Source organism: Aythya fuligula, chromosome 2 (assembly GCF_009819795.1).
Source record: "Aythya fuligula isolate bAytFul2 chromosome 2, bAytFul2.pri, whole genome shotgun sequence".
Classification (NCBI taxonomy): Eukaryota; Metazoa; Chordata; class Aves; order Anseriformes; family Anatidae; genus Aythya; species Aythya fuligula.
The window spans coordinates 52762860-52788757 of NC_045560.1; the positions used below are offsets into that span (position 1 = coordinate 52762860).

Below are 25898 nucleotides of genomic sequence, written 5' to 3' on the forward strand. Positions count from 1 at the left end.
GATTCCTGTTAATTGCAATTGTCCCGGAAGCTGGATTGTTACCATATTAATAATTAAAACATGTTCCACTGTGCAGATCTGGTGAAAACAAGGCATCTGAAGTTCTACTGAGAGATACCCACTTACCTGATAGCAGGTGCCTGAGCCAGGCTGGAGCTGTACGGAGCAGTTGATTGCTGGTGTGCGTCTGCAAGCCTGCCTGCCAGAGTTAGGGACCTTCACACGAGGCACAGCTAACTGTCCGGATTAAGCTAAAGGAGGATGCCTTGCCCAAGTGGACATTTTTGTTTCTATTTTGGCAGGTGCCCCCCATCCCCTGTAGCTAATCATTGCTCTGTCCTTTAAGTGCTGGAGTGATGCCTTTCGCTGTTTTGTCCCATTATCTGCTGAAAGGGTGTGCGTTTGTTACAGAGAGGGCTTGTCTGCAAAAGGCTTACCTGGTGGGTAGAATCCTTCAAAGCCTGGTTGTTCCCACTGATGTTTAAGTTGCCCTTGCCAGTTCTGAGGTCTCTGTTGCATCTGCTGACAGGTGTAGTCAACACCACCCATAACACCTTGCTGAGGCTTTCCCACCTGAACATGTTTTTTTCTCTCTTTTTAAAATTTCTCTCTCTTCTGTGAGATATCAGGCTAGGGACAGCTTTAGGCTGGTTGCTAATTTATCTGTCTCGACTCTGGTCTTAAAACCGAAGCCTCCCTCCTGTTGGGACTTCTGGTAAAGCGGGTGGGTGGAGGGAGGGTTGTTCACCAGCTTTTGTGTTTGTTTAAAGGATTGCGAGGAGCAGAATCTAATGGAGTTTAAAGTGGCATTGCAGTCCCCTGAAATTTAATCTGTGGAAATGTATTTCTAATTTAGTCTGCTGTGAGGTTGATCAGTCTGTTGGCAGCATGTCACTGCTGTGATCTGGGCCAACTGCCACAGTTGTTGGTGGGAAAATTCAGATGGGGGAGTGTGTGTGTGTGTGTGTGTGCGAGAGAGAGGGTGAGCACACATGGCTGCATTCATTCACACGCTTGTTTCCACTGCTTGCTAACTAAGCGTGTGTTATTTATAGCTTCGAAGGCACTTGCACTTCAAGAAAGGCGACCTGAGTGGGAATGTGACTTATCTCCCTTTCTATTTCCTACTGTTTCTTAGCGTTCTGCTTTAACAATGCAAATACGAAGCGCAGGTTCTTTTGTCCTACTCCAGTGCTTCATTCAGAAGGTTTTTCTTCTTTTTTTTTTTTTAATTTTATTTTAATCAGTGGCTGTTTAGCTCTTGCACCTGTAATTTTCTTCTTTGTTATTCATCTGTAGAATAATTGATGTTTTGTACTGTCAATTAAGGACTTGCAATTCATTCCTAATTTCTTCAGTGTGCAGGAGTACTCATATATTTCAGACAACACATGCGTTCAGACGGCAAGATCCCAATTACAATGGTATTGAAAACCACGAGGGAAAATCTGCGCTAGGAGTGCCACACATGGCACGTTCTTGGTCTGGTTATGCAGGCTGTGAAGGAAACCAGAAGGGAGAAGCTGTTGACCCTCCGTTTCAGCTCTCAAAAAGTTCATTGCTCCATCACCCCCGAACAAAGCTTGCTTAAACCCTGTGTCAGAAAGGCTTCTGTTTTTTTGGAAGGGGGTTGCTTTGGTTGTGAACCTGTGTGCAATTATTTATGAAAGTGTTGAGGGATCCAAATCGCTTGCATCATGGGCCCTGTGGTCAGTTCTGCCTTCTCTCCAGCCCTGGCAGTTTGCTCTTGCATGATGAAATGAGACACAGAGCCACATGGAAACGTGCTGCATCACTCATAAAAAGCATGCTGACAGGATATAAGCTCAGCTCCTTGATTTTTTTTTTTTTTTGATAGTAAGTGTAGTAGTAATATGATGCTGGACAGTAAAGCCCCATGTTTGTGTAATTTTTTTTTTAAAGTTGGGTCTCTCAGTTCCCAGTCCTTCAAAATGCTCTGATTGTCATAGTAAGTTCAAGGTCAAAGCTTTGCTTCATTGAGGGAGTCTTTTCCAGGACCAGTGGGAAAACAGCTTTGTGGTCATGTTTTTCTCCTTGTATCACTCCACCCAGCAGCAGTGTGAAAAGCAGAGGGTAAATTTGTGGCACCCTGTCAGGCTGTACTTTCATTTTTAAATTTTTTAAACAGAGAAATGTAAAAATCCCAGCCCCAGCTAGAAGTTCATTCTTCACTACCCTGTGGGGTTTGTTTTAGGTAGCAGCAACTGAATTCTGTGGGCAGGGGAACAGAGCTGTCATGCCACAACGTGGAAAAAAGGCTCCTTCCGTATGCAGGGTCCAATATTTAGGAAGAAGAATCCATTTTACCTGGGCTTCTGCTACGTTTTAGAAAATCTAATGATCCACAGTATTTTTATTTATTTCTTTTTTAGCATCCTGTGATTTCAAAGGGAGGTAATTTAACCAAGATGACCTGTGTGGTTTCATTAGCCAGAATACTAGGGGCTTTCAACATATTTTTAATTAGAGCTTGTTTTTTGAACTCCTGATTTGACAATGCAATGTACTAATTACTTCTTAAAAGGTAAACAGAATGGGATGCAAAAGCTGTAACAGCTGATGAATATCTGGGCACGCAGGAATACATCTAGCTGACCGGATTCGGCAAGTTCCCCCTTCTTCCCCCCTTCCTATTATTTTAAAGTCCTCCTCTTTTTATTTTTTTAAATTGTGACCTAGAATTTCCAGCACGAGAAGGAAGGGACTAGCACAGATATCTCTGAAGTGTTTGTCTGCAGTGTTCTTATCTTTAAATAGGTTCTTTGAAGGAGCCTGTGTGCCCTTTGCCAGAGGCATAATTAGTATCTTTCTGCAGCCTGTGTAGATATGAGCATGTCATCTCCCTGCTGTCGCACAATGGCATTCACTTTGGCTATATTTTCTGCCTCTGATCAAACTTTTCTTAATAGCTTCCATTACGGTGCATTTAAGTTGCCTTTTCTCTCCGTAATTATTTACAATTTAAAAATAGCGCAACTGGAGTAACGCAGAGCTAAAGGGGGATGGAGAAACGAGCCCCTCGGAGGGAAATGGATCCTTGGCAAAAGGTGATAACAGCAAGGCTATGATTAGGAGCCTACATTTAAAAAAGTTTTCCCATGATCAATTTTCTAATTAAGCCGGGCCTCTGGGACTGGCATGCTGGAGAATTTCAGGGATTCCTAAATAAAGATAATTTAATTGAGATCTCACAAATCGAGTTTCCAGACTGTTTTAACTGTTCCGCAAAACCTGTGACTGTTCTGTTCTTTGAGCACTGCAATGATTTAGCAACGTGATGATTTATTACAACTGGGCAAAACCAAAATAGAAAACCTCCCTAACCTCCTTGCTCTTTATACTTAACCTCCTTGCTTGGGCGGTATGCTCAGGGGCTGTCGATCCCAGTCTTCTTCCTAATATCTCAGGGTGCAGTGCCTGAGCTGAGCATCCTCTGGGTTGTGTTTTTAGGGACTCTTCAGGAATGGGGCTGGAGGATGGGTGGGTGCAAGGCAGGTGCCAGCACAGCCGGCCTGCGTGTGTGCTCCAGGAGAGGAAAGAGGGCAGCTCCACGAGGGCCAAATACTGCATCAGGGACATTATTTGAGGCCTCGGCCTTCCAGGGGAGAGCATTACCACCACGTAGATGTGCTCAGGAGATCAGAATAAGCACGTGAAATGGAACAGCGACTCTATCGGGCTGGGAGAGAGGCAATGAAATGCTGACGCTGTCCAGAAACGTAAGGTTTAAAATGCTTTGCAGTCTGGGTTAGTTTTTTATAATTCCAAAATACTATTAAAACATGAAGACTTATGATAATTGGGTTAAAGTACTGGAGGAAGAATTTTTATAGATTTTGTGTTATTAAATCATGTGGTGCCTGAAATGAAATTTTTGGACGGATTGAAAATATTAGGATAAGCTCTGGAGTGCAGAGTCCTCGCTGCACAAACCACTTAATAAAAATGCATTTGGCGACTGTAATCCCACAATTTTGAAGTTCTTTGTAGGGTTAGGGGTAATAGTGGTGTTTAAAGGATCCTTTCCGTGCGTGGGATGAGAGATGCATCCGGTGTGCAGCTTTTTAGTCCACGTATGGAATATGTTGCTCTGGGCTGGTAAGCAGCTTCCACGGTGCTTTAGCGCAAGATTAATTTCATCAGCGCAGGTAGGGAGAGTCTGCGGGTGCTCTACGAAAAGCAGGAGCCTGAGGTACCCAGAGGGATGCTGTGGCCAGGGCTGGGAGTGATGCTGGAGTCCCTCCAGGTGTGGAGCAGAGGTGTGCATCTCCGCATGGCTTCGTGCTGCCGGGAGAAGTTACCAAGCTGGAAGAGCTGCAGCTGCGGCAGGATCCGTGCTTTCTCTGGCTCTTCCTGTGTTGAGGCCCCTTTCTGATGTTAATGATTCCAATATTTACCCCTGCACAAAGCCACAGGATGAAATTAGCTCGTTGAAATGGAAGACTAATCTTGTGGTTTGGTCTTTGTATTTGCCACAGTCTCCCTCCGAGTCCCTAGGCGAGCTGCTCAGCTCTTCTGTAAAACGAGGCTAACATTTAACTCTCTATATAGGTATTGGCGTAGCTGGATGTTGATTAAGGATAAGTTACTGGCACAAAACCTGAGTTCTGTGATTTCAGGAGCCACGCTTCAAAACCTTGGTGCCCACCGTTCAGGGCCAGGTCAGCGACCAACATGTTTTCACAAAGGTGATCCCTGCCCTTCGTACCACCGGCAGCGTGCGCCCAAGCTTCAGTAAGCTCTGAACCCACAGGAGATCCAGCAGTCCCTGGAGGGTGTGTTTGATGCGAGTGATGGGGCTGAGGATCTCTTGGGTGCAACAAATACCCTGGTAGGATTTGGGGAATGTCAGCACAGTGGGTTGGGATGTACAGACTTGTCTTGTTCTTGGTGGACAGGGATGTGTAGTCAGGGGGTTCAAGTGGACGTGGGAAGGAGTGGTTTTGAGATTTGCCTCCAAATCTAGCCAGGTAAGCAGAGGTAAATTGCTTTGAGATTGTCAGATAAGAATTGTAGATGAGAGGCACCCCACGCTGCTATTATTATTATTATTATTATTATTATTATTATTATTATTATTATTATTATTATTATTATTATTATTATTATTATTATTATTATTATTATTTAGCGTGCCACTCTGGTGTATATTTGCTTAAGTTTGGACAGGGAACCTGTCTTTTTTTTTTCCCCTGAAGATTCACATGCTCCCTCCCGTTATTCTATTTCCCTAAAAAAGGAACAATTTTCTTTTGATTTTGGCTTTAGCTCTACCGCTGTCCAGAGCGGGCCGAGAAGAAGAAAACGGGCTTTATGTCATTACCCTGGCCATGATGTTGGCCGTAGCACTAAACATCTCGTGATTTGTGCAGCAGCGGAGCAGGCACGGTTTGAATGTTAGTTTGTTTATGGGCTCTGTTTTGTTTCTGTGGTTGAGATGGCCTTTTCCTCCCCCTTGTTCAGGCACTTGGGAGCTCCCTCTGGGACTGTTCCTGCAGGTGGAGTGAGATAAGTGAGATCCAATTGCTCTTTACTATAGAGTTTATGTAGTTCATTCTCTTTTAGCCTCGCTCTGTAAAGTGGCCATAAAGCGTGGGCATAAATTACATTTATTCGCACTTCAGGGTCTTTACGCTGTCCTGTCAAAACGCAGTAAGTGGGACATGTAATAAATGAGAATCGGGCCCTAAATTTTGAGCACTGAGATGCCAGGGCATCGGGAACATTTGGGAGGCAAGGTTTTTCCACCTGCGTACAGCCCCGAAATGGGGCCGGGTGTCAGAGGAGAAGCCAAACCTCTGGCCATGGCTCGCTGTAGAGCTTGGCATGCCCCATGTTTATTGGGGCAGGCTTAAGTCCCACATGCCTTGACCTGCCTTGTGCTTAAATCATTCTGATGTCTCGAATTGTTTTAAGATTTTTCCAAAGCACATCTGGGTTATGTTTAATTGTTAGGAGAAAAAAGAGAGGAGTTCGAGGGGGAGTCAGTATAAATAATTCAGGGAGAAGAATCCTCCAGTTTTACAGAAACCACAGCCCAAACTACAGAGAAGGCTCTTGGATTGAGATGATTTTTGTTGTGGTTGTAACATACCACGGCTTGAATCCTGTCCAGAGGAAAACATTTGGTTTGTACTTCAGTAAATATTGCAGGGAAGCTGCCAGCTAATTCTGAAGAGTAATGAAATAGTGCTTTTGGCAAAGCGCGTGCACTTTCCATACTTCTGATTCCAGTCTTCAGATCCAAATTTGGAGTTTTTTTAGTGTGTTTAGCTAGTCCAAGACAAAAGTTAATGCGATTTAATGAGAAACAAAACATACAGTAAATTAGGAGGGAAAATTACACATTTGTCAAATAATAAAAAAATAATTTAATAATTTAACGACCTCATTAGCCAAATAAAACGGCTGAAAAAGAGGGGAGTTTATTCTATTAATCAGGCACTTGCTGCTGAGTTCAATGCATCTGGACGCACAGGTTGTGGAAGCATCAGCTGTGAGCAGCAGGCCCGGATGCTGTACGTGCGAAGGGTAGCAGCTTTCCCAGGAGGCTGCTAAAAGCAACGCCACAAAACTTAAAAAAAAAAAAGCAAAAAACCCACGTAGTTTGCTTTGTGCTTATTGTGGAACGAGCATCAAATTGTTATAGCAGAGGACATAACATACATTTGTCATCCTTTCATATCCATTAGGCAACATTTTGTTGTATAGCTGTGGTAATTGTTTTTCCGATATAGTTAGCTTTTCTTTTGTGTTGCTCGCACACAATAGGAGGGAAGACAAAAATACTCAAGAGAGGATTTCAATAATGAAACTGCAGATACTGGCAAAAACAGTTGCCAACAATACTTCAGAACTCATTTTTTAAATAACTGAATATCCTCCCTTTTTTCGTAATAATTCATAGCTCATTGTGACCACGATGAGTGAATTTAAGAAAGAAAAATCACCATGGATGATTTTCTCCACATTTCTCAAGCGTAGTGGCACCCGGCCACAGGGGAGGTAACTCCTGCTGTGATGCTGGTGAGGAGTGAGCACTTTGTTTGCTGGCCGAGCTTCTTGTTGCCTTGCAGTCTCTTAGCCATGGTAATTTGTCAGGCTTGCAGAATTGCATCGTGAGGGTTGCATTTGGTGATTTGGCCTTCCCGCAGGGATTTAGGGGAGAAGTTCCCTTTGGGATGCTGCCTGGCCTTGGCTGTGGGGTTTCTGCTCTTGGCTGTGAGATGACCCCGACTTGGTAACTGAGAAAGGTGGGCAGCACTATGTGATAGATACTGCTCTTAAATTAACAGTGTCCTTCCCTCTTTACTGTACTTATTACTACATAATGTCGGTAATTCTTCCAGCATTTGCCTGTTCCCATTTGTCCCGCAGCCTCCGTGCACCTGCTGGCTTACCTCTCCCTGCTCACCTCTCCCAGCCCAGCCCATCTGTGCTCCTCTTCTTCTGCCCTGCTGCTACATGCCCTTTCTTTCAGCTTAATTTCTCTGCCCTGCATTCTTCTCCCCACCCATCGTGTTGCAACAGCCTCATCCAGCTCTTTGGTGACGGCATGTGATTTATGCAAGTATTGATGCAAAACAAATCAGCCTCCTTGAAAGAAGTGCAGTTAGGGAGTGCCTAGACACCATCAAGGCAGAATGTAAAACGTATGGCTCCTCCAGGAGACTGGAGACGTACTGCATTTCGTGTTTTGTTTAATAATATAGTGATGTATTAAGCTGCACGTTCAATAAGAAAAAGTGTGCACAGAAATTTTCCAAATCTCAACCCGAGAGCTTGTAACTTTAAATTGTCGTTACAGCATTTATTAATGGACTTTAATTTCCTTAGTCTGGGATTTTAACCTGAATTGGTTCCCTGATCTGATTCACCACATGGCCCCACAAAAAAAAATTACACTGCCACAGCCAGAGAGGTGGCACAGGAGCAAGAACCAGAGGCCAGGTGGGGTAGATGCTCTGTAGGCCAGTTTGGATGCCAAGAAAAATGCGCACACAGCCACAGACAGCCTCGATGGAGGAAATTTCTTTTAAATTTCTCTTCTAGATTTTTATTTTCTAGATTACCATCAGCTTTGCCCTGTGCTCTGCTGCTGAGCGAGCGGTTTTCTAGGTACCTGTTGATGCGGAGCAAGGCAGGATGGGTGTCTCAGTGTCGAGGGCTGCTCACCCACTTTCCCCAGGCACCGAAGTGCAGCTCCCTGCCTCTCCGCTTTCATCCGCTGCAATCCCCATGGTGGCAGCTGCCTGCATGACTCGGGGGCTCCCGACACAGGAGGAGACTTGTAAAATTCAATACGGCCACAGGCTCCCATAACTCCACTGCAGATTTTCTGCTCTTTTCTTGGGGATAGAAAGCGAGGAAGGGGAGAATTGCATACCTAGAGTGCTGAGACCTGACCTGCACCACCTCCTGGGCACAGATGTTGCCCTCTCTCTGCAGCACGGGAGTTCTCCACTTCTGCGTTTTGGTACTAATTAAATTCTAATGTCGCTCTTTAGACTGCCCTGGGCAGGCTTTGAGAATAACAAAATGGTCGGGAGGGGAAGAGGATGAGGAGGGCTGGTTGTTCGTCTCTGCTCGTACTGCCTGGCTGGTAGCGTGCGTGCAGACATGATGGAGCAGAGCTGCCTCGTGGTTGCGTTGCAGAGTGTGTCCAGGCAAAAGACGGAAAGATTTACTTCGGATATTAATGTGCAGAGTAGTGTGTAATAAATTTTTAAAAATAATAATAATCAAGGAATTGCCTACAGCTGTGTGTTCGATGAATGTCTGTATATGTATGAATCTGGCGAACCTGCAGTGTTCCTTATTCTCATGCCATTTTGAAGGATTTTTATCATCTTGGTGCCATGTGTCATTGTCATGATAAATACCTGTTACACACGGAGAAACTTGAGAGCAACAACTCTCAACAAACTCTCTGTGTTTGAAGCCAAACACTGTGTTCTTAACTACAGGTGAAGCCAGGCAAGCTTTATGAGGAGGCGTAATATATTTTATTAGACATCCTGATATAGTTATTAAAAACAAACAAACAAACAAAAAAACTTTTGAGTGCGTTCTTTTCCAGATCTCCAGTGGTCCTAGGCATTCGTGGCTACAACAGCACTACTTTGTGTTGTTTATTCAAACTGGCAGCTTTGAGTAAGAACCAGGGTCCCTTGCAGAGGTAGGCGATGGCGTCAGGTGCACATCCCTGTGCAGACTCAGGATGCAGCATAGATACAGGACAGGAATGTTTGTTGTAGTAAAGAAGGTGAGTGATCACCTAGCTTTTACTCTTAGCACCGCAGCTTCACTTATGAAACGAATTGTTATTGTTTTAGCTTGAATGAATTCACAGCGTACATGCAGGCTTGTCTTTCCTTTAATTCCTTCATTTGCCCATAACTGGAATTTGCATTATCTTGGGCATGAACAGCCTATTTCAGTGTTTTAAATTAGCTGTTTTCCCAGCCTTCTGGACATGTTTAGGTACATAGATTTAAATTGGAAGTGCTTTTAACTGGCTCAGCACATAGGTGTGAACAAATCCTCAGTATTTGAGGCTATTCCAGAACTGAAATCTTACTATGAAAGGCGATGAAAGTACTTCTAATATAAAGAGCAAGCAAGAAAGCTTAAAGCTTTTAGATTTCTTTCAGTATCTTCCATCCATAATGATGCTCAAACAGAACAAGAATGCCTGAGTCCAGTAGTTTTCTTCGTTTGTTTTTTTCCTTTCTTTACTGTTTTGCAAGTCAACTTTAATAAACGTGTAGGAAAAGCTGGGGGGGAGGAGGTGACCTGGAGTGAACACCAGCTTTTCTCTGAGGTCTCATATTGCAGAGCACTTAGATCAGGAAAGCGAGGACTAGCAGGACTCTACTCTGTTATTGGACATTGCTAGTCTAATTTCTCTGCAAATATACTCCCCAAACAGTCCCAGCTGTCCAAGGAATGCATTGTTGTTCATAGTTCTGGATTGGAAAGAATTAAAAAATGTCATTCTGGCTGGAGATTTATGTGCTGAGATTACGACAGCTGAATACCAGGAGTTAGGTAAAGCTTGTGTCTGCTCTCTCGATTGGGTTAGACCTTCCTTCCTTTCTAAGCAGAATCAGGTAGTACTACATTTTATTCTGCGCTTAAAAACAAAACAAAAAGAAAGAAGATTGCTGTTGCAGGGAAAACATTTGCATCACAGATGATAATTTTTTTTTTGATGGTTGCCGTTGGAGCCAGCTGACCAAAGTTCAGGGATGTGGAAGTGCAGGGGAAGACAAGGCTTAGAGAATAGACTCCATATCTGGTCTCCCATTTTAGCTTCTCGGAAGGATAAAATTTCTGAAAGTATTTATTTCTCTAACTACAAGAGATTTCAGTCTGTGTTTGGGTCCAATTTTGAAGGATCCTGACCGAGACTTTATTTTACTGCCATCGTTTGTTGATGCATTAATGCACTAATGGTGTCAGACTTCGAATCCTGATGAAAAGTGATACTCAATATGGACTTGAAGTACAGACCTGGGTACCTGGATGGAATTAAAAAGATAATTTACTTCTCAGGCTGCATTGCCCTAGTGTAACTGCCTTGGAGTTCTCTAATTAGTTGCTATTGAGACTAAAGCTGCCCCCAGGTAGGAGAATTCATGTGCCTCTCAGCACCTCTTGCCTTCTCTGGATGATTGCTTAGTGTATGCCAAAAAGTTCTGGGCTTTTTTTCTAGGCCAAAAACACAAAACTTTTTGTTTCTGTCAATTGTTACAGCTCCCATGCCTCAAAATAGGTCAGGAGTCAAGCTTCATTTGATCATCAGTCTCTACGGATATGAAAGTCGTGGCATGCAGAAGGCTAATACAGATCTCCCCTCAGGATAACCGTGTGTGTTCACACACAGAACCCTTCAGGCCTAGGCTTGATGGATTAATACACAAGTTATCTCGGGGGCTTCTCCCCAGGGCAGCTGCAGTCCCATAAGGTCTGCTATAGAGACCGAGAGCAAAGGTCTTTGCGTGTGATAGAAGTCCACATGGCTTTACTGCTACCAGTTTTAGCTTCCTGCATAGCAGTGGCCTATTTTTGTGAATGCCACAGGTGTGTCCCCATCTAAATGGCCCTTTGCTCCCTCTGGAGACAGTCGCTGTGTGTCCTGCTGCACTGCCTGCTCTGTCCTTTCCTGAGTCTTCCTGCAGATTTATTTGAGGGAGATGCTGTGGTGGGTTTCTGATCCTTCAGAAAGGATGGTTCCTTGTAGGAATGGCCTATCCTGGTTTTTGTGCTGTATTTAGGCACCAAACAAAATACAGAATTGCTGTTCTAAAGAGCTTAAAGCCAGAAGTGCCAAGGAAGCAGCAGCCAGATAGTCACTATCTTGTGTGAGTCTGAAACCCAGCTCTCCTTGTTCTTAGTCTAATTTAGCTACAGAGGAATACTGAAGTAATAAGTCCCCATTCTACACTTTCCATAGATTTTCTATTTCTTCCCATTCTGCATTAAAAAAATAATCTTTTCACAAGTCGGAACCTCCTGGGCCACCTGTCCTTTCAGGGAAAAAACAAAGTACGAACTAACACCTGGGATAAGGGAAAGTGTCTACTAGTTGTTGCAGTATTTATGTTTTTTAAAATACAGTACTACAATCATGTGTCCTGGTACAGTGCAGAGAAGCCCATGCTGTTGCATGGCATGCATAAAACAAATGTTGTGTAAGAGGTACATGTAAATTAGAGTCCTATGTCATTGTTAGACTTGTGGATCCTCACTTACCTCTCACTGAATTGTATGCCGTGTGAACGAGGCAGGTTAGGGGGAACATTATGGGAAGTAAAGGAGAAGCAACGTCCTCAAGAGGAGCACACTGGAAGTCAGGAGACCTTTGCTCATTTCTCTCCTTTGCCAGGGACCTGTTAGGCAAATTGAAGCATCTCATGTTTGAGTTTTCCTCTTTGTGTGAAACAGAACCAGAACACTGCAAAACATTGTGTACAATGCCGTAGAGGTCTGCAAAGCATTGTGAAGTTTAAACACTAATATTTTATTGTAATAATAACCTAAAAATATTACCGGGGTGCAGATTGGTTTTTAAATGCTCTTTTTTCTTCCATTTGGAAAGGCTGTAAGCTTCTAGTTCATGCATTAAGACTTCAGTAAGGCACTAAAGCATGCATTCGAAATGAAGCACGTGCATTAGTCCTTTCCTGAATACACAAAGCTATTAATTAGGGCTTGTAGCAAGACTGTTTGTTTGTCTAAAGTATGAATACAATGTGCTTTTTTTTTTTTTTTTTTTGAGAGTGGGAACCCTCCTTTTCAAGCACATACGTATTCTTTTGGTAGAAACAAATAAAGAAGGCTCCAGTTAGTCACGCACTACTGTGACCTTCCATCTCTGGGTGCCTCTTCCCTCTCTATGCATAACACTCAAGTAGATTATGATCAGTATGGTTAGTGCAGTAAGTGAATGTAACAATGTTAATGAGCCATTTCTTTCTAATGATCAGGTTCCCCAGCCCTGCCCAGCAACATGGTATACTTTGGAAGTTCTCAGGATGATGAGGATGAAGAAGAAGAAGAGGAGGAGACAGAAGACTCAAAAACAGCTACAAACAATGCTTCATCATCATGCCAGTCAACCCCCAGGAAAGGAAAAACGCATAAACAAGTTCCAAATGGGCAAGGTAGGTCTAAATAGCGCTGTTCTCCCACACTGCCTAGTAGAAAAACTTAAGAACAGAATCCTTGTACATCCTTGTGGACCTGAGTGAATAAGGATGTAGGCCGTAATGGGAAAATGGAGTGAGATGCAGTGTTAGCATCTTCTTTTTTAACCAATTTCCGCTGGCGGTCTGAACTCTGTGCTGGAGCTGTAACTGCAGGGCTGGAGACACTCTCTAGCTCTTTTGAGACTGATGCTTAATCTAGAATGAATTTGTTTTATCAGAGTTAAATATAAGCATCTAAGTACTTCATAAGTGTTATCAAAACATGTGAAAAGGGCAACACTTAATTTCTCACGTGCGGTATTGATACCACAGTTGCCATAGGTAAAGATAGTGCATTTATGCTCTTGGTAACATAGAGGGGATTTACAGAAGTTTGATGAAGTCATTTATTGCTTTGCAAATCAACAAAAACGCCATTCATTACAAAATATTTCTGTCACAATGTCCTAATGTCATATCTTGGTAAGTTTATCAGTGTTATGTTGCAACATCCGCTAGTGTAAAATGGAAGAACTCAAAACTATGCTGAAAGGTTTCTGAGCATGACATGATGTTCCACTGCCAAAGTCCTGCATGACTTGCTTTCAGTCTCCAGCAAAGCTATTGTATCATGACAAGTCTGTGCCCTCTCTGTCTGTCATCATTTCAGAATGGGTTCTGTGCTCCCCATTCCCTTCCCCAGTATTAGTTTACCGTGAAAATCTTTCTTTCTGGTGACTGCTTGTTCATCCTCCCTCTTAGCAACAGGACGGAGAGGAAGGTGTTTCTACAGAGCACTTTTTCAGAGGTGGTTGTGACCTGTGCCTGCTTTTTTTTTTTCTTCTTTCATGCTACTCTCTGCTATGAAGAAGAGATGAATAGATCCCAATTACATCACTGTGCCGGTCCTTATCTCTGCTTTTCAAAAGGAAATTTTCTGTAAAGAAATCCCTTGTTACATATACCAGAATTATTTTTCATGGCGATGGCTGAATCTGTTTTTTATTGCACACCCCAGCTCAGAAACTCCCCTTTTTTTTGTGAACGATTTGTGGAGAAGTAGAAAGGGCTGTCATACCTAATAATATTTCAACTGTCAGCTGTAAGCAGGCACTTTAATGCTGTAAAAGCCATGGATCAAAACTTAGCACTTTGGATTGATTTCTAAGTAAACCAAACAAAGTAACAGGCACAAAGCTCTGTATATGGAAAATGAGACTGCACGTAACAGAAGTGCTGCCTTAGAGCTTTAAATGTGATATATCATTACAAAAGGAGCTGATCATGTTCCTTGAGAATGTCCCAGATGGCAGCCACTTTGAAATTAGCTCAAAACCAGAGACACCTGAAATCTTAATTGGGGGTAAGTAAAGGCAAACTTAATGAGCCATTAATGGCTTCGTAATCTTTATCAATATACATCAGACTGAGCATAAGTGAAGCTGCTGCTTTAATAGATGTGCAAAAGACCTTTATAAAATACATAGGAGACAATGTGAGATGTTTTGACAAAGGTGATGAAATAGGAATTCCCAGAGAAGGCAGCTTCTTCTTCTTCATCGTCATTTCCTTTTTTTGTCTCCTTCTTCTTTTTATTTTTTAATTAAAATCTCCTTACCCAGGAGTATTCCCATTTTTCAGTGTCTGTTATTTTGGTTGACAGCCAATAGTATTTTTGTTTCCTCTGAATAAAGTAGGTTCTGGTTCATGTGTGTCTCTTTTAAATGAGACCACACACAAAGGCAGACCAGGGACGGGTGCACCAAATGAACTTAATCTAGCGTGAGAGTCTATTTTTAATGAATTAAAGTCTTTTGTTTTTAATGTACAATGTGTAGTCAAGTACTTTGGACCTGAAAATGCTAAGCATTTGCTATGACATACAACAACAAAGGTTCAGAGCTTGATTAATGTCATTAGACAGTGTCAAATGATTGCTTTCTTCTAAATGGGGGCCAGAACAACTTTCCTGGTGAAGTCATTTGTCAATATCCTCTTCTGACACCAAGGGGGGATGTTATTAGGGTTGTAAACCAAACTGTGTTATAACCTAGCCTGTTGAGCCACCTTTTGGACAGATAACTAGATCGAAAATGCCCAAGTATGAATGAGAAGCTGATGTAGCACGTGGCAAAGCTTGCTGCATGAATTGGACTCAGTTGACTCAACTGACTTGTCGCCTTCCAAGCTTCGTGCCTGTGATAAGCTTATTTCAAGAATCAGATGATTACCTCTGCCTTTTCTTCCTACTTTCTTAGTATTTCTGATACGCTGCACAAGTATCTAACTGTTAAAGAGCAAAGTGAAATGCTTAGCAAGAGAAGTGTTTATCCCCTACATCTGTGGGCATGTGCAAAAGGGATATGCAGCAATGTGCAAGGCTTTCCTTCGTGCAATGTCTGAGTGCATGCGGTGACAGCGTTGCAGTTAAATTGTTTTCTAAAACAATTGCTGCAGCTGCCACAAGGGAAAATGCTGGAGCTGTGCTCTTAAAAACTGGTTTCATGTCATTGCCAAACTTCAGCTGCTCAGGCCAGGTCTGACATATGTTAAGATTAGTTAGCAGCAGATAAAGGCTTGGGTGTCACTGGTGGTGTTTTTTGGCTTGGTTAGAAACTGATGTTAGTTCTGGAGGGATCTCCCTCATGCTGTGTGGGTTGTTCTGCACCTAACTCTTGGCTCGCTCCTCCCATATCTGTCTTTTTCAGAATGCTTAAATTTACAATGAGCATTTCTCACTAAGAGATGATGACAGTGGCTAACGACTTTCAGTTTTTGTTTACAAGAAAAATGTTCTCTTGTAGAGTAAAATGTGTGTGTGTTTATTGCTTGCTTTTATATATCATGTGTCCCAAATAAACTCAAGTCAGAGTTTGACTCTAGTCTGACCTGTACAAAACACCATCGATAACTTCTCTGTCAAATTCGGCAATAAAATTAGCAGAGGTTTGTGCCTGTAATAGTGCACATCTCTTGAGGAGGAGGTTTTAGAAGCTTTCTGAAATGCAGTGTGGAATTGTGGTTCTAATCAGAATTACTTTAATTGCGTTAGGATTTATAGCAGGGTTAAAATGGTGAAAGGCCAGAAACTAATCAACTGGATCACTTCATTTCCATATAGCTACTGACTTCAAAAGAATATTTTCTCAGCTAAGAAACCGTACGAACATTCAGTCAGAAGGACGTAATCCATCTCGCTGGTTCAGTATATTGAAGCGATGTTAGAACGGCGTGATGGAAAGCATGTCAAGGATGCATGTCCCTTTAAAGCACATAGTTCCCTTTTAACTTCAAACCTCCTAAGTAAGGTTGTGGTGAATTTCAACACTGACATATGGAAAACTAGGGATGATGTGGCGCGTGTTGCCTCAGCTAGTGCAGAAGTTGAGATGCCTGGGTTGCAACTGCAGCCCGAGTGTGGGTGTAGGAACCCCCCTTCGTTCCCAGAATTTACATCCAGGATGCCCAGTCACAGGATGCCTGTGTGCTGCTCAGATGGGTACGCTTATTTCCCAGCCTGTGCTTTGTACCCATCTCAAATAACCACCAGTCCACCCGAGACTAGGACGGGGCTGTGAATGCAAGGAATTTGGTGGGGGAAGCCAGGCAGAAGCGTTGGCCTACGCAACGCGTTTTTGCTTCAGTGTGGCTGCCAGGTGTGGGGAGGAACTCCTCAACCACAGCCTGGACGACAGGGTGCCTTGCCGACGTGGAGGAGGAGATGGGGAGACGTTGATTTTTTAGAAAATTGACCTTCTGCAAGGGGAGGAGGGTGTCAGGCCTCAGCTACAGCGGGCTGACGCGCAGGGCAAGCAGGCCCTTGGCCGTGACTTACACCTCCCTGCCGCCCGGAGGAAATTCCACGTGAAGGTAAGAGGGGAGGCTTTAGGCCTCTGTAAGACTAATTCTTTGAATTCCTCGCAACTAAATAAACCCTACTTTGATTTCATTCTGTGGCACAACAGAAGGTTTCCTCTGCAGGCTCCTGAAGGAAAATGTATGCAGGTGCCAAGTGTTTTGTTAGGCAGGCTGCGAGCTGGAGCTGGAGGATGCAGTCAGGGAGCTGCCGGGTTGTCCGTCCCGTCGAAAGAGGGAAAGGGGACGGCGTTGCTCCACTTAAAAGGAGCCTTCAGGCCTTGTGGACTGGAAAAGGGCCTCGAGGAGGAGCAGCGTCCCCAGATAGAGCTGAGTAGACAGCTCTGAGGGCAGCAGTTCCTACAGTAATGGTCGGCCAATTTCCTCAAGTCAGGCAGTTGCAGGATTAGCTATTTCTGACACCAGCAGAGAGGTTCAGAGGTGGAGAGAAGTGTACCTCTGTGCCAGCTTACCTGGCAATGCCGTATTTGTCCTCAGATGCCCGAGACAGACAATTAAATCCTAGCTTATGTTTAGGAAAACAGAGTTAGCTGTCATTATTTGTAAACAGACTTCTTTGTGATTTCCTTAGCCAAGAGCAAATGAGATTTCAGTGTGGAAAAGCCGGCTGGGGCAAAAACAGGTCCTGGTCCCCACTGTGTTTTGTTAACATGGTCAGATAAAAAACAGTCTGCGTGCCTTTTGTCTGAAATGGGGCGGGGGGGGAGTTTTATAGACGCCTTTTTTCTGATGGCTCCAATTTCAAAACAGATCTGCCAGTAGCGTGTAGTAAGCAGGCATCACTAGAAATCCTATACTTTGCTTTAGTGCTGTCTTCCTCGCTTGCCAAAAATGCTGAAGAATGTTTCGGTTCTCAGTTTGCAATGGATAATTTAGGGGAGTAATTTCCTTACACGTGTAATAACGAAAATGGTACTGGAAAAGATCGTAGATACTTTTTTTTTTTTTTCTTCTTCTTATTTCAGGATGTAGTTCAGTGCACTGCTTGTACATCTTGGGCTTAAGTGGTGTATCTTTTACATACATTACCATTTGAGTGTTCTGTAAGAAAATCCAATGTATAGTTGAAATTCCTCATTCAGTTGCCTTTAAAAAATATATTAAATATTTGTAGTTTGGTACATAAGACAGACTCATCTTTTGTGCATCTTTTTCAGTAAAATTAATCCTGAAGAGGTAAACACTCAGAAGAAATATGTTTTCTGCATCCAGCTAAAATGCAGAATGAGAAAATTTCAGGCACAGTGCTACAATAGTTAATGGGTAGGCAATTATTTTGATGATTTACAGCCTTTTGTTGAAATACCATGGAACCAGTAATTGTTGCAATAAACATTTTGCACATTTAATTTTTCTGCAAAAATATGTAACATGAAAATTACCCGTTTTGCAGTAATTTGCATATTTAAATATGCAAATCAGACACAACACATTTGGGGATCTGTGGCTTTTCAGTAGCTAGATGTATGACCTGTGGAGAAGAATAGGGGAGCTGGAAGTTGCTCAAAAAAAATTGAATTGTTATCCTGGTGAGAGACTTGTGGTAACAGATAGACACTTCTTGTATGGACTTGCTGCTTAGCGAGTGACCCTTTCGACGTTGTTTTTGTCATCACGGTTAGGTGAGAGTAATGAATTTGTGCTAAGATGAGACACTTGGTATTGGATTTTTGCAAATGGTGTGGTGCCTCATACCAATAACGCTCCTTGCGATGGCCCGATGTGTGTGAAGGGTTTTGTGTTGTGCTATTGATAGTGGCAAAAAGAAATGCCATGTTAGCAGCCAGTTCTCCTGTTTGTCTTCGGTTCGCATACAGCTGGGGAAATTTTGTTTCGGAGTTGTCCACGTCCAAATTGTGTAGAGCTGGGTTAGGGCTTGAGAAGTGCAGAAACAGCTGTGCTGAGTGTTTTCACACCGCGTAACACCAGCAGTGTCATGGTGTCCTTTTCTTCTCCTGAAATACACCTTTGCCACTGACCTCCCAAGTATGTAGGTAGTGTTTGGGGCTCAGGAAGAGAGCTCCTATCTCTGTAATGGTTTATAGAAGTCTGAGCATACCCAACACTTAAGGAAAACAATTGGCAGCATTAAAATATTCTGTTTTATGGAAGTAGAACATTGTTTTAGTTCCTGCGGGAGGAGAAAAGAATTATTGCCTGGGTCCTTTAAGGCAGTTTGAGAGCCACATAAATGTTTTCACAGTGACTTAAAACTGAATTAAAGCCAGAGCAAGAATGTTTTTGTACAGTAACGGATACTTAATGCCAGAAAGTTGATTAATATTACATCTCTTCCCAAACATGATCTATGTAACAACATGAGGTTTGCATTGGAATAGCTGGCTCGGGTTCACAAAATTGGCAAGGCTCCCTCTTCTCCTTCTGAAAACAAAACTTTTCCTTTTCACTCTTATCTTCCCTCTTTGTTTTGAATAGTTTTATGAATGTGCAATCACTTGCTTTACGCAGCACAAGCTCTGCTACATGCAGCATGTGTGTACATGTATGGTCAGTGCCTTTATCTTCCAGAACATACAGCAGAAACGTTCATACGTGAACACTCCGCTGTTCCTTATGCTTGAGATAACAGGGGAGTCTACAGAGAGCATTACTGGTAAGCTGGAGGAGGGCTCGTGAGAGAAAGCTTTGCACATAGTCTCAGCTGTTGACTGAATGCAGTCCTGTAATTCTGCCGTTAAATAGTGAAAACCTGATTATTGTACAAAAATATAAGTTGGCTTCTGAATGGATGGCTGGATATACCCTATAAAATAATTGCATGCATATATATTTCCAGAAATACTTCAGAAAATTGCAGCAGAAAATTGCATTTACTTAATAAATGTTTATAGCTTAGTGAAGTGTCAAGTCCCTTAGTAAATGCTGTGTTAATCTGTAGTAATCAAGCACATCTATGACTTTACTCGATCAAACTTTTCGTAGTCGTTATTATAGGTGTACCTAGTTACAGGCATGATTTGCACAGTTTGCATTGGTTCGTGTAGGGATTCTTTACCATGGTTTGAAATGAGATACCCCCAAATCCCTGGATGGGATCCTGTGTGAATATTGGTGCCCAGGCTCCAGGTCCCCTTCTGCAAAGGGAGCTGCGCTGCGTCCGTAGGGGATGATGCTTGCCATAAGGTTTTGTTCTGCTGCCATAAATTATATCAGTGGTTTAAAAAACCTCATTGCCTGCAAGTTTTGAATGTAGTGGTTCAATTGCTTTGTGTTTGATCATCACTGCTAACCAAAAGACCCACAAATATTTCACTATGGGACTCTTATTGTTTCAGCCTAATAATAATAATTGCTTTGGAGGAAGCAGCATTTCAGAATGAGCATTCAGATAGGTACGGATAAGATGATATCCACGTACTCTATTTGAAGTTTCTGAACAATAATAATTTGCTTATACTTTTAATCATGTATTTGTAGCACTCTTGCCTTTAACTAAAATCTGTTCTGGAAGTACAGAACTGGTTAAGATTGTGTAAAATAATCATAATTCAAGACTTTAAGAGATTGAACAATATGAGTTCTGTGGCTCTTTTTTTTTTTTTTTTTTCTTTCTTCCCTCCCCCTTTCTTTTACTTTTTATTTTTTAATGAAATAATCATTTCAAGGATGAAACCTTTATTGACTATTCTTTCACAAGGAAAAAAAGTGTCACTGGATGTTGTACATGTCAGAGTTATCTTTTAGGATGGGACATTGTAGCTGTGGCATGTTTATACCTGAGCTTAGTAAAGTATAAGGTACACATTTTCTGCTTTTCTAATTGAAAAATATTGAAGGGCTGACAGACATGAGGGGAAATGCAATTTGCTGCATAAGAAGATACAAAAGAATCAGTAATCATTTTCTAGTTAAACAAGATTTGGTCTCAGCGATATTTCATGCATGATTGGTATTGTGGTTGTTTGTTTTCCTTTGAGAAGTGGATTTTTCTTTCTTATTATCAGTTACTTTTCAACAATTAAATTTCTTTGGGGGGGCTTTTTGGTCTTCCTTCCCTGGCGATTTCATCGTTTCACTGAACTGTCTTGCTAGCTGTTTGGGCCAAAGTTCGATCCTGTATTACACTCTGTAAGTCTAAATAACTTAATTCCACATTTTTGCTCGGATGGGAGCAAAATCATGGTCTATGGGATTTTTTTTTTTTTCTTAAACGCTTGGCTTGTGATAATATTTTGTAATTAACTGGGTGAACACTTAGATACTTGTTGATACAGTATGGTTGCGAATTTGGCAGAACTCATTGCAGAAAGGTTTTTACACCTGTCTGGATATAATAATATTATAAGTGTTTGAAGCAAGAAATACTAATTTTGTTATAGAAACCGATACCACCTATAACTAGAGACAGCATGGCTAGGACCATTTTGCATCTACGTCTTGCCCTTTTTGTTGTGTTCTCAGGGTTTAAGCTTTTTAAGCTTTTCCTGTGAGAGCGAACATTTTTTTTTTTCCTCTCATTTCTCTCTTCCCCCTTTCAAGAATCTTACAAATTAAGACAAAAGATAATTACTCAGAGGGTAAAACTGGCAGGGTTCCCACGACACTTAAAATTAATGAGCTGTTGCATATAAAATATACCTTGTCTCATGTTCGCTGCTTTTTTTTTTTTTTTTTTTTTGGTGAACCATAAAAGTGCACAGTTTGGCTTTTTGGCTGTGTTTTCTGTTTTAGTAATTTTCAGTTATAAAGTGGCAACTGAATGCAGAAAAGTAATCTCTCTGACTTAGCGTTTCCGTCTGAGCAGCTCCGTATATACATTTTGCTCCCTCGGAAGAAAAATATCGCTTGCAGTGATGAAATACGTATTAACAAAGCTGCCATCATTTGTTTGTGCTACATCTTATTAAAAATAAATAGTCGCACTTTTGTGCAGTCGTCCTGCCTTCCATCTGATGTGAGAACTCCTTACAAAGCAGGATAAATGTATTGTCGTGAACTCCCCGAGAGGGGTTGGCAATTATTATCAGTTCCATCACTGGAAATGAGACGCGGAGGTTATGAGACTTCCACTGAAATCACAGAGAAATCCTCGGCTGTCTGGGGCAGCGCCAGTTGCTCCCGAGCTCAGCAGAGCCGAAGCCACAGGGGAATTTGCAGTGACTTCGTTGCAGACGGGATTTCTCTCTTTCCTCCTCAATTTATGCAATGGGAAGAGAGGGAAGGAGGAGGAGGTGGAATAATGTACAGTTGCAAATTTTCTTTTACATCCTCTGCTTTAATGCTTACAACCAACCCAACGTGATAAGTGACCTGAATAACAATTTTGTTGGTAGCTTGCTGGAATTTCCATTTTTGGAGGCACGGTGGGAAGATTGGGAGGTAGGTGAAGCAGCTTTGATACACCTTAGCAGCTCAGAAGCAGCTTAGATGCACCTCCTCAGGCCAGCAGGATTGCTGGTTTCTTATTATTACTACTATTACTGCTACTACTCCTCTACTACTACTACAGGACATCTGTAGAGACAGCTAAGCTTTGCAATTTAGATAAAAAGGAATGTGTCATAGGCGTATCGTGTTTATGGATTGAATACGGCTTTCATTTCCCAAGGAAACAATGACTTAATTCATTCAGTTAATATTCCCAAACAGACAGTGTGTGTCATGTGCAATACATACAATTCTCAGATCTTTGTGCCGTTGAGTATTTAGGAATTTTCTTACTTACATCCTTCCCGAAGCCAGGTCAAAAGAGAGGGCTGAAAAACAAGAGTAGATGAGTAGAGAAGGCAGGGGAGCACTTGGCCGTTGTGGATGTCAGATCACAAACCTCACAGACCTCTGTCAAGTGCCTCACTGATGAACAGGAAGCACTTACATATATTTACTCCATATTTCGATTAACAAACAGACAAAAGGACAAAATTGTCTTTTTGAAAAAAATACAGATAAAAACCTCGACTTTCTGTGTTCCCTGACAATAAAAAGCAAAGTATATTCTTAAATTCAGCAGAGGGAAAGGAATGAACCTTATTGAGATAGACTTGTATGCATTTTTACATCGTATTTATTGCCCCCAAAATGTGGTTTCTATTCTGTGCTTTCTCATCCCTTAACTTCAGCAGAAAGCTAGGACACTCAGCTTGGGCCCCCCACATTACTTTATCTGACATGTTCCAAACAGTTTTTATTATTTTCCTTCATTTGCAGAAGTACCTTTTTCTATTTGCAGCTTGTCTGCTATAAGCAAGCTGCTGTCAGTTTGGTTCAGCAGTTTGGATATTGATGAAAACAAAACATGCTTTTTCATGGAACATTTCCTTTCTTTATGTTAAAGTAAAAATAAATCCTTTTTCTGTTTATGTTATGTTCAGCACTTCCTCAGTGCCGCAGCAAAAAGTTAATTAAAACTGTCATAAATAAAAATCAAATGGAAAAGTCTATATTTAGGTCAATCTAAATAGCAATGTACCTTGTATGTTTTAATTTGGATATTGAAGATAATGTTTTAGTAATCGAAGGAAATAGCTCACTTTAGTAAACCTGTTAATTTAGATAAATATGCAAAATAGCGCTTCTATTTCTATATTGATTTTGCTTTAGCTAGAACAAGATGCTCACTAAATATTGAACACTGACAGCAAAGAAAGTTGGGTTGTTTTGAATGAAGAATGTAGGCTCGTATGTACTTCTTTTTTCCTTTCTTTAATACTGTCTCTGGTTTTCCCTCTTCTCAGTTTTCAATGGGTCCAGCAAATCATCGAAGGAGAAAGAACCTGCTCAGAAACACAAAAGCAAAGAGGCCACACCAGGGAAGGAGAAGAACAGTGAACATAAGGCTGAGAGCCGAAAAGACCAGGCTGCTGCTAATCACCATCCTACTACAAACACTGGCTCCTCTACGAAAGGGCTCACCGCTAACAACCACCACACTCTTCATAGATCGGCTCAGGACTTAAGGAAACAGGTAATGAATTATGCTCTACTGCGGACACATGGGAAATGCAGACTTTTAAGGTGCTAGCTCCATTTTCCACTGCATGGCCCAGAGGGAACATGGCAGCCCTTAAAAAGTGTGCTCAGGAGACAGCAGGGAGTTAATTTTCAGTGAAAGAGAGAGAGAGAAAGAAGGAAAAAAGAAAAGTGTTACATACATAGTAGGTCATTACAATAAAGCACGCTTTACAATCCACTCGATATTATCCAGTGTGTAGCTATGAAAGGGTGAAGTTAACATCTTTATTTATTAAACCTTTCTGAGTGGCACCCTTGTTGGCCTCTGCTGACAGCACCAAGGCTGGCATCACATGGCAAAAATGAATTCCTTCGGCGTACAGCTGGTCCACTTGGGTTATCTTGGAGGCTGGCCTTGTAGAGAAGCTGTTGTTACACTCAGGTGTCTTGTATTGCGTGTGGGCATTACAAACCTCAGAGTCTGGGACGAATGCATAAAGAAAGTATTCCAGGATATTATCTCCTTCGCAGTGGACATACCAGGGAGGGAGAAATGCAAGGTTTTCATGTTTCAATGTTTTCATGTTAGCAAAAAGTCCAGCAAGAAGTTTGTGTCAGCCTGACTTTGATCTGAGGGGTGTAAGTTTAGTAGAATGACCTTTTAGTGCTTGTGACTTGCATTTGGGCAGGATGTGTCTCCATCTTTTTTTGATGGTTGGATCAAAGAGCTTCTAAAATAGAAACTGGCAAATTAGTTTTTTTGTGGTTTTTTTTTTTTTGAAAAAAATACAGATAAGGGGCAGTACAGTAAGCTTGCTGCACTTACAGCTATTTTTTTTTCTTTTTCTTTCCAGTGGTTAATTCTCAGCAGGCCACTTACAGCCAGTTTTTTATTTGCTGGCATCTAAAGGTTTTTTCTTCCAAATAGGCTAGGGTGGATTTCAGTGGAGCTGGAATTGCCATCTTCTAGGGCTGTCAAGGCCTTAAATGGCACCTCTCAATCGTAGGCTTGGAAATTAAAAACAGCAAAAAGAAAAACAGCGGTGCTCTTGCCAAGGAAATCTTCCATGCCCCGTGCTTCAGTGGTGTTCAGCTTCTCCTGAAATACCTCCATTGGATTTGTATTACCTTTTAAATCAAATCTGAGATTCTGAAGGTTATGTACAGTATATTTCCCTGTACCTCTGCATTCTTTATTCCCCCCATGGCATTTTTTGCTTACTGAGTCATGAGCCTGAATGCCTGCCTTCGTTTGCATTCTTTCTTTTGGCTTTTTCTTGTGACTGCCAATATCCTGTGGTCCTTGCTGTGACATGCTCTGCCATGAGCTCTTCACATTGAACAAGTTTCCCAAAATGTAAGGATACAATTTATACTTTTATTTTAACTCACTGGAACACTTGTGTGAAATGTTTTAAAGTTGTATTATCAAAGTATGAATAGTTACAATTCTCGTAAAAGTCAACAGCTGTCACTTGTGAAGGTAGTTCTAAGAAGGGAAAAGACAGCTGTAGAAAAATTCTGTCCATGGTCCAAGTGGGTTTTGTGTCATAGAATAGTAGGTTTTTTTTTTTTTTAATGTGCTGTGAAAAAATGGAGAGAAAACCGAATGCAACTCAGTATAACCAACGGCAACGCTACACGGACACTTCAAGCTTCAGAAAATAAGAGGCTGTAAGTTGAGGTGATGATTTTTTATTTTAAAATTATTTTTATTTTAAAAGAGAAATTTTATATTATTTCTCTTCTGCACCCCTCAGTGACAAACGTTCTTTCTAACTAATTTTAAAGAGAATGTGGCTGTAACTAAGTAAAGGTGGACTATGCATTATGCCTGACAAGGTGGCGTAGCTTTCTGTAAAACCTTAGATGTAAGAGTTGAGACATAGTAAAATTCTGCTCTTGTTAGGAATCTTTGTTAAATTCTTCAGTATTTTCCAAAAGGAGAGTTGTTTTCCCCAGGTGCCAGCTGCATGTTCGTCCTCCTTCCAGTACATTTTTGCTTCTTGTTCATGTGCATTTACCTGGCTTACTTATATATGTGGTTTTGTTTTGTGCAGTCTTAGGGAAAACAAAAGCTGAACACTAGAAATTACATGAGAGTTTCTTTTTTCTTTTTTCTTTTTTCCTTTCTTTTTCTGGTTTGCATTTGCACTTGTCTCGTTTCCTCTCTCTTTCTTCTTCCCTTGCTATCTTCCCAAATCCTCTTCTGCAAAGGGGTTGTGTGCAAAGGAAATGTAGTTCAATGGGGCCCTCTCTTGGCCTAATATGGTAATTTAGATCTGCAAAACTCATATATCAACACAGAAATATTTGTATGAATGCATTCAAGACTAGTAGTGTAACAAATATTTTGGGACCAAAATTGTTGTTGGTATTGCTAATATTGCTGTTATT

At 41.7% G+C, this 25898-nt stretch overlaps 1 protein-coding gene across 2 annotated transcripts in view; it reads left to right on the top strand.

Moving 5' to 3' along the window:
• JARID2 (jumonji and AT-rich interaction domain containing 2) overlaps positions 1 to 25898 on the top strand; it is a 201350-nt gene that overhangs the window by 144366 nt on the left and 31086 nt on the right. For both annotated transcript variants that reach the window (XM_032181365.1, XM_032181366.1), the window contains exons 5-6: positions 12513 to 12689; positions 23285 to 23514. In XM_032181365.1, the coding sequence (XP_032037256.1) occupies positions 12513 to 12689; positions 23285 to 23514 (407 nt within the window). The remainder of the gene's footprint in view (positions 1 to 12512; positions 12690 to 23284; positions 23515 to 25898) is intronic.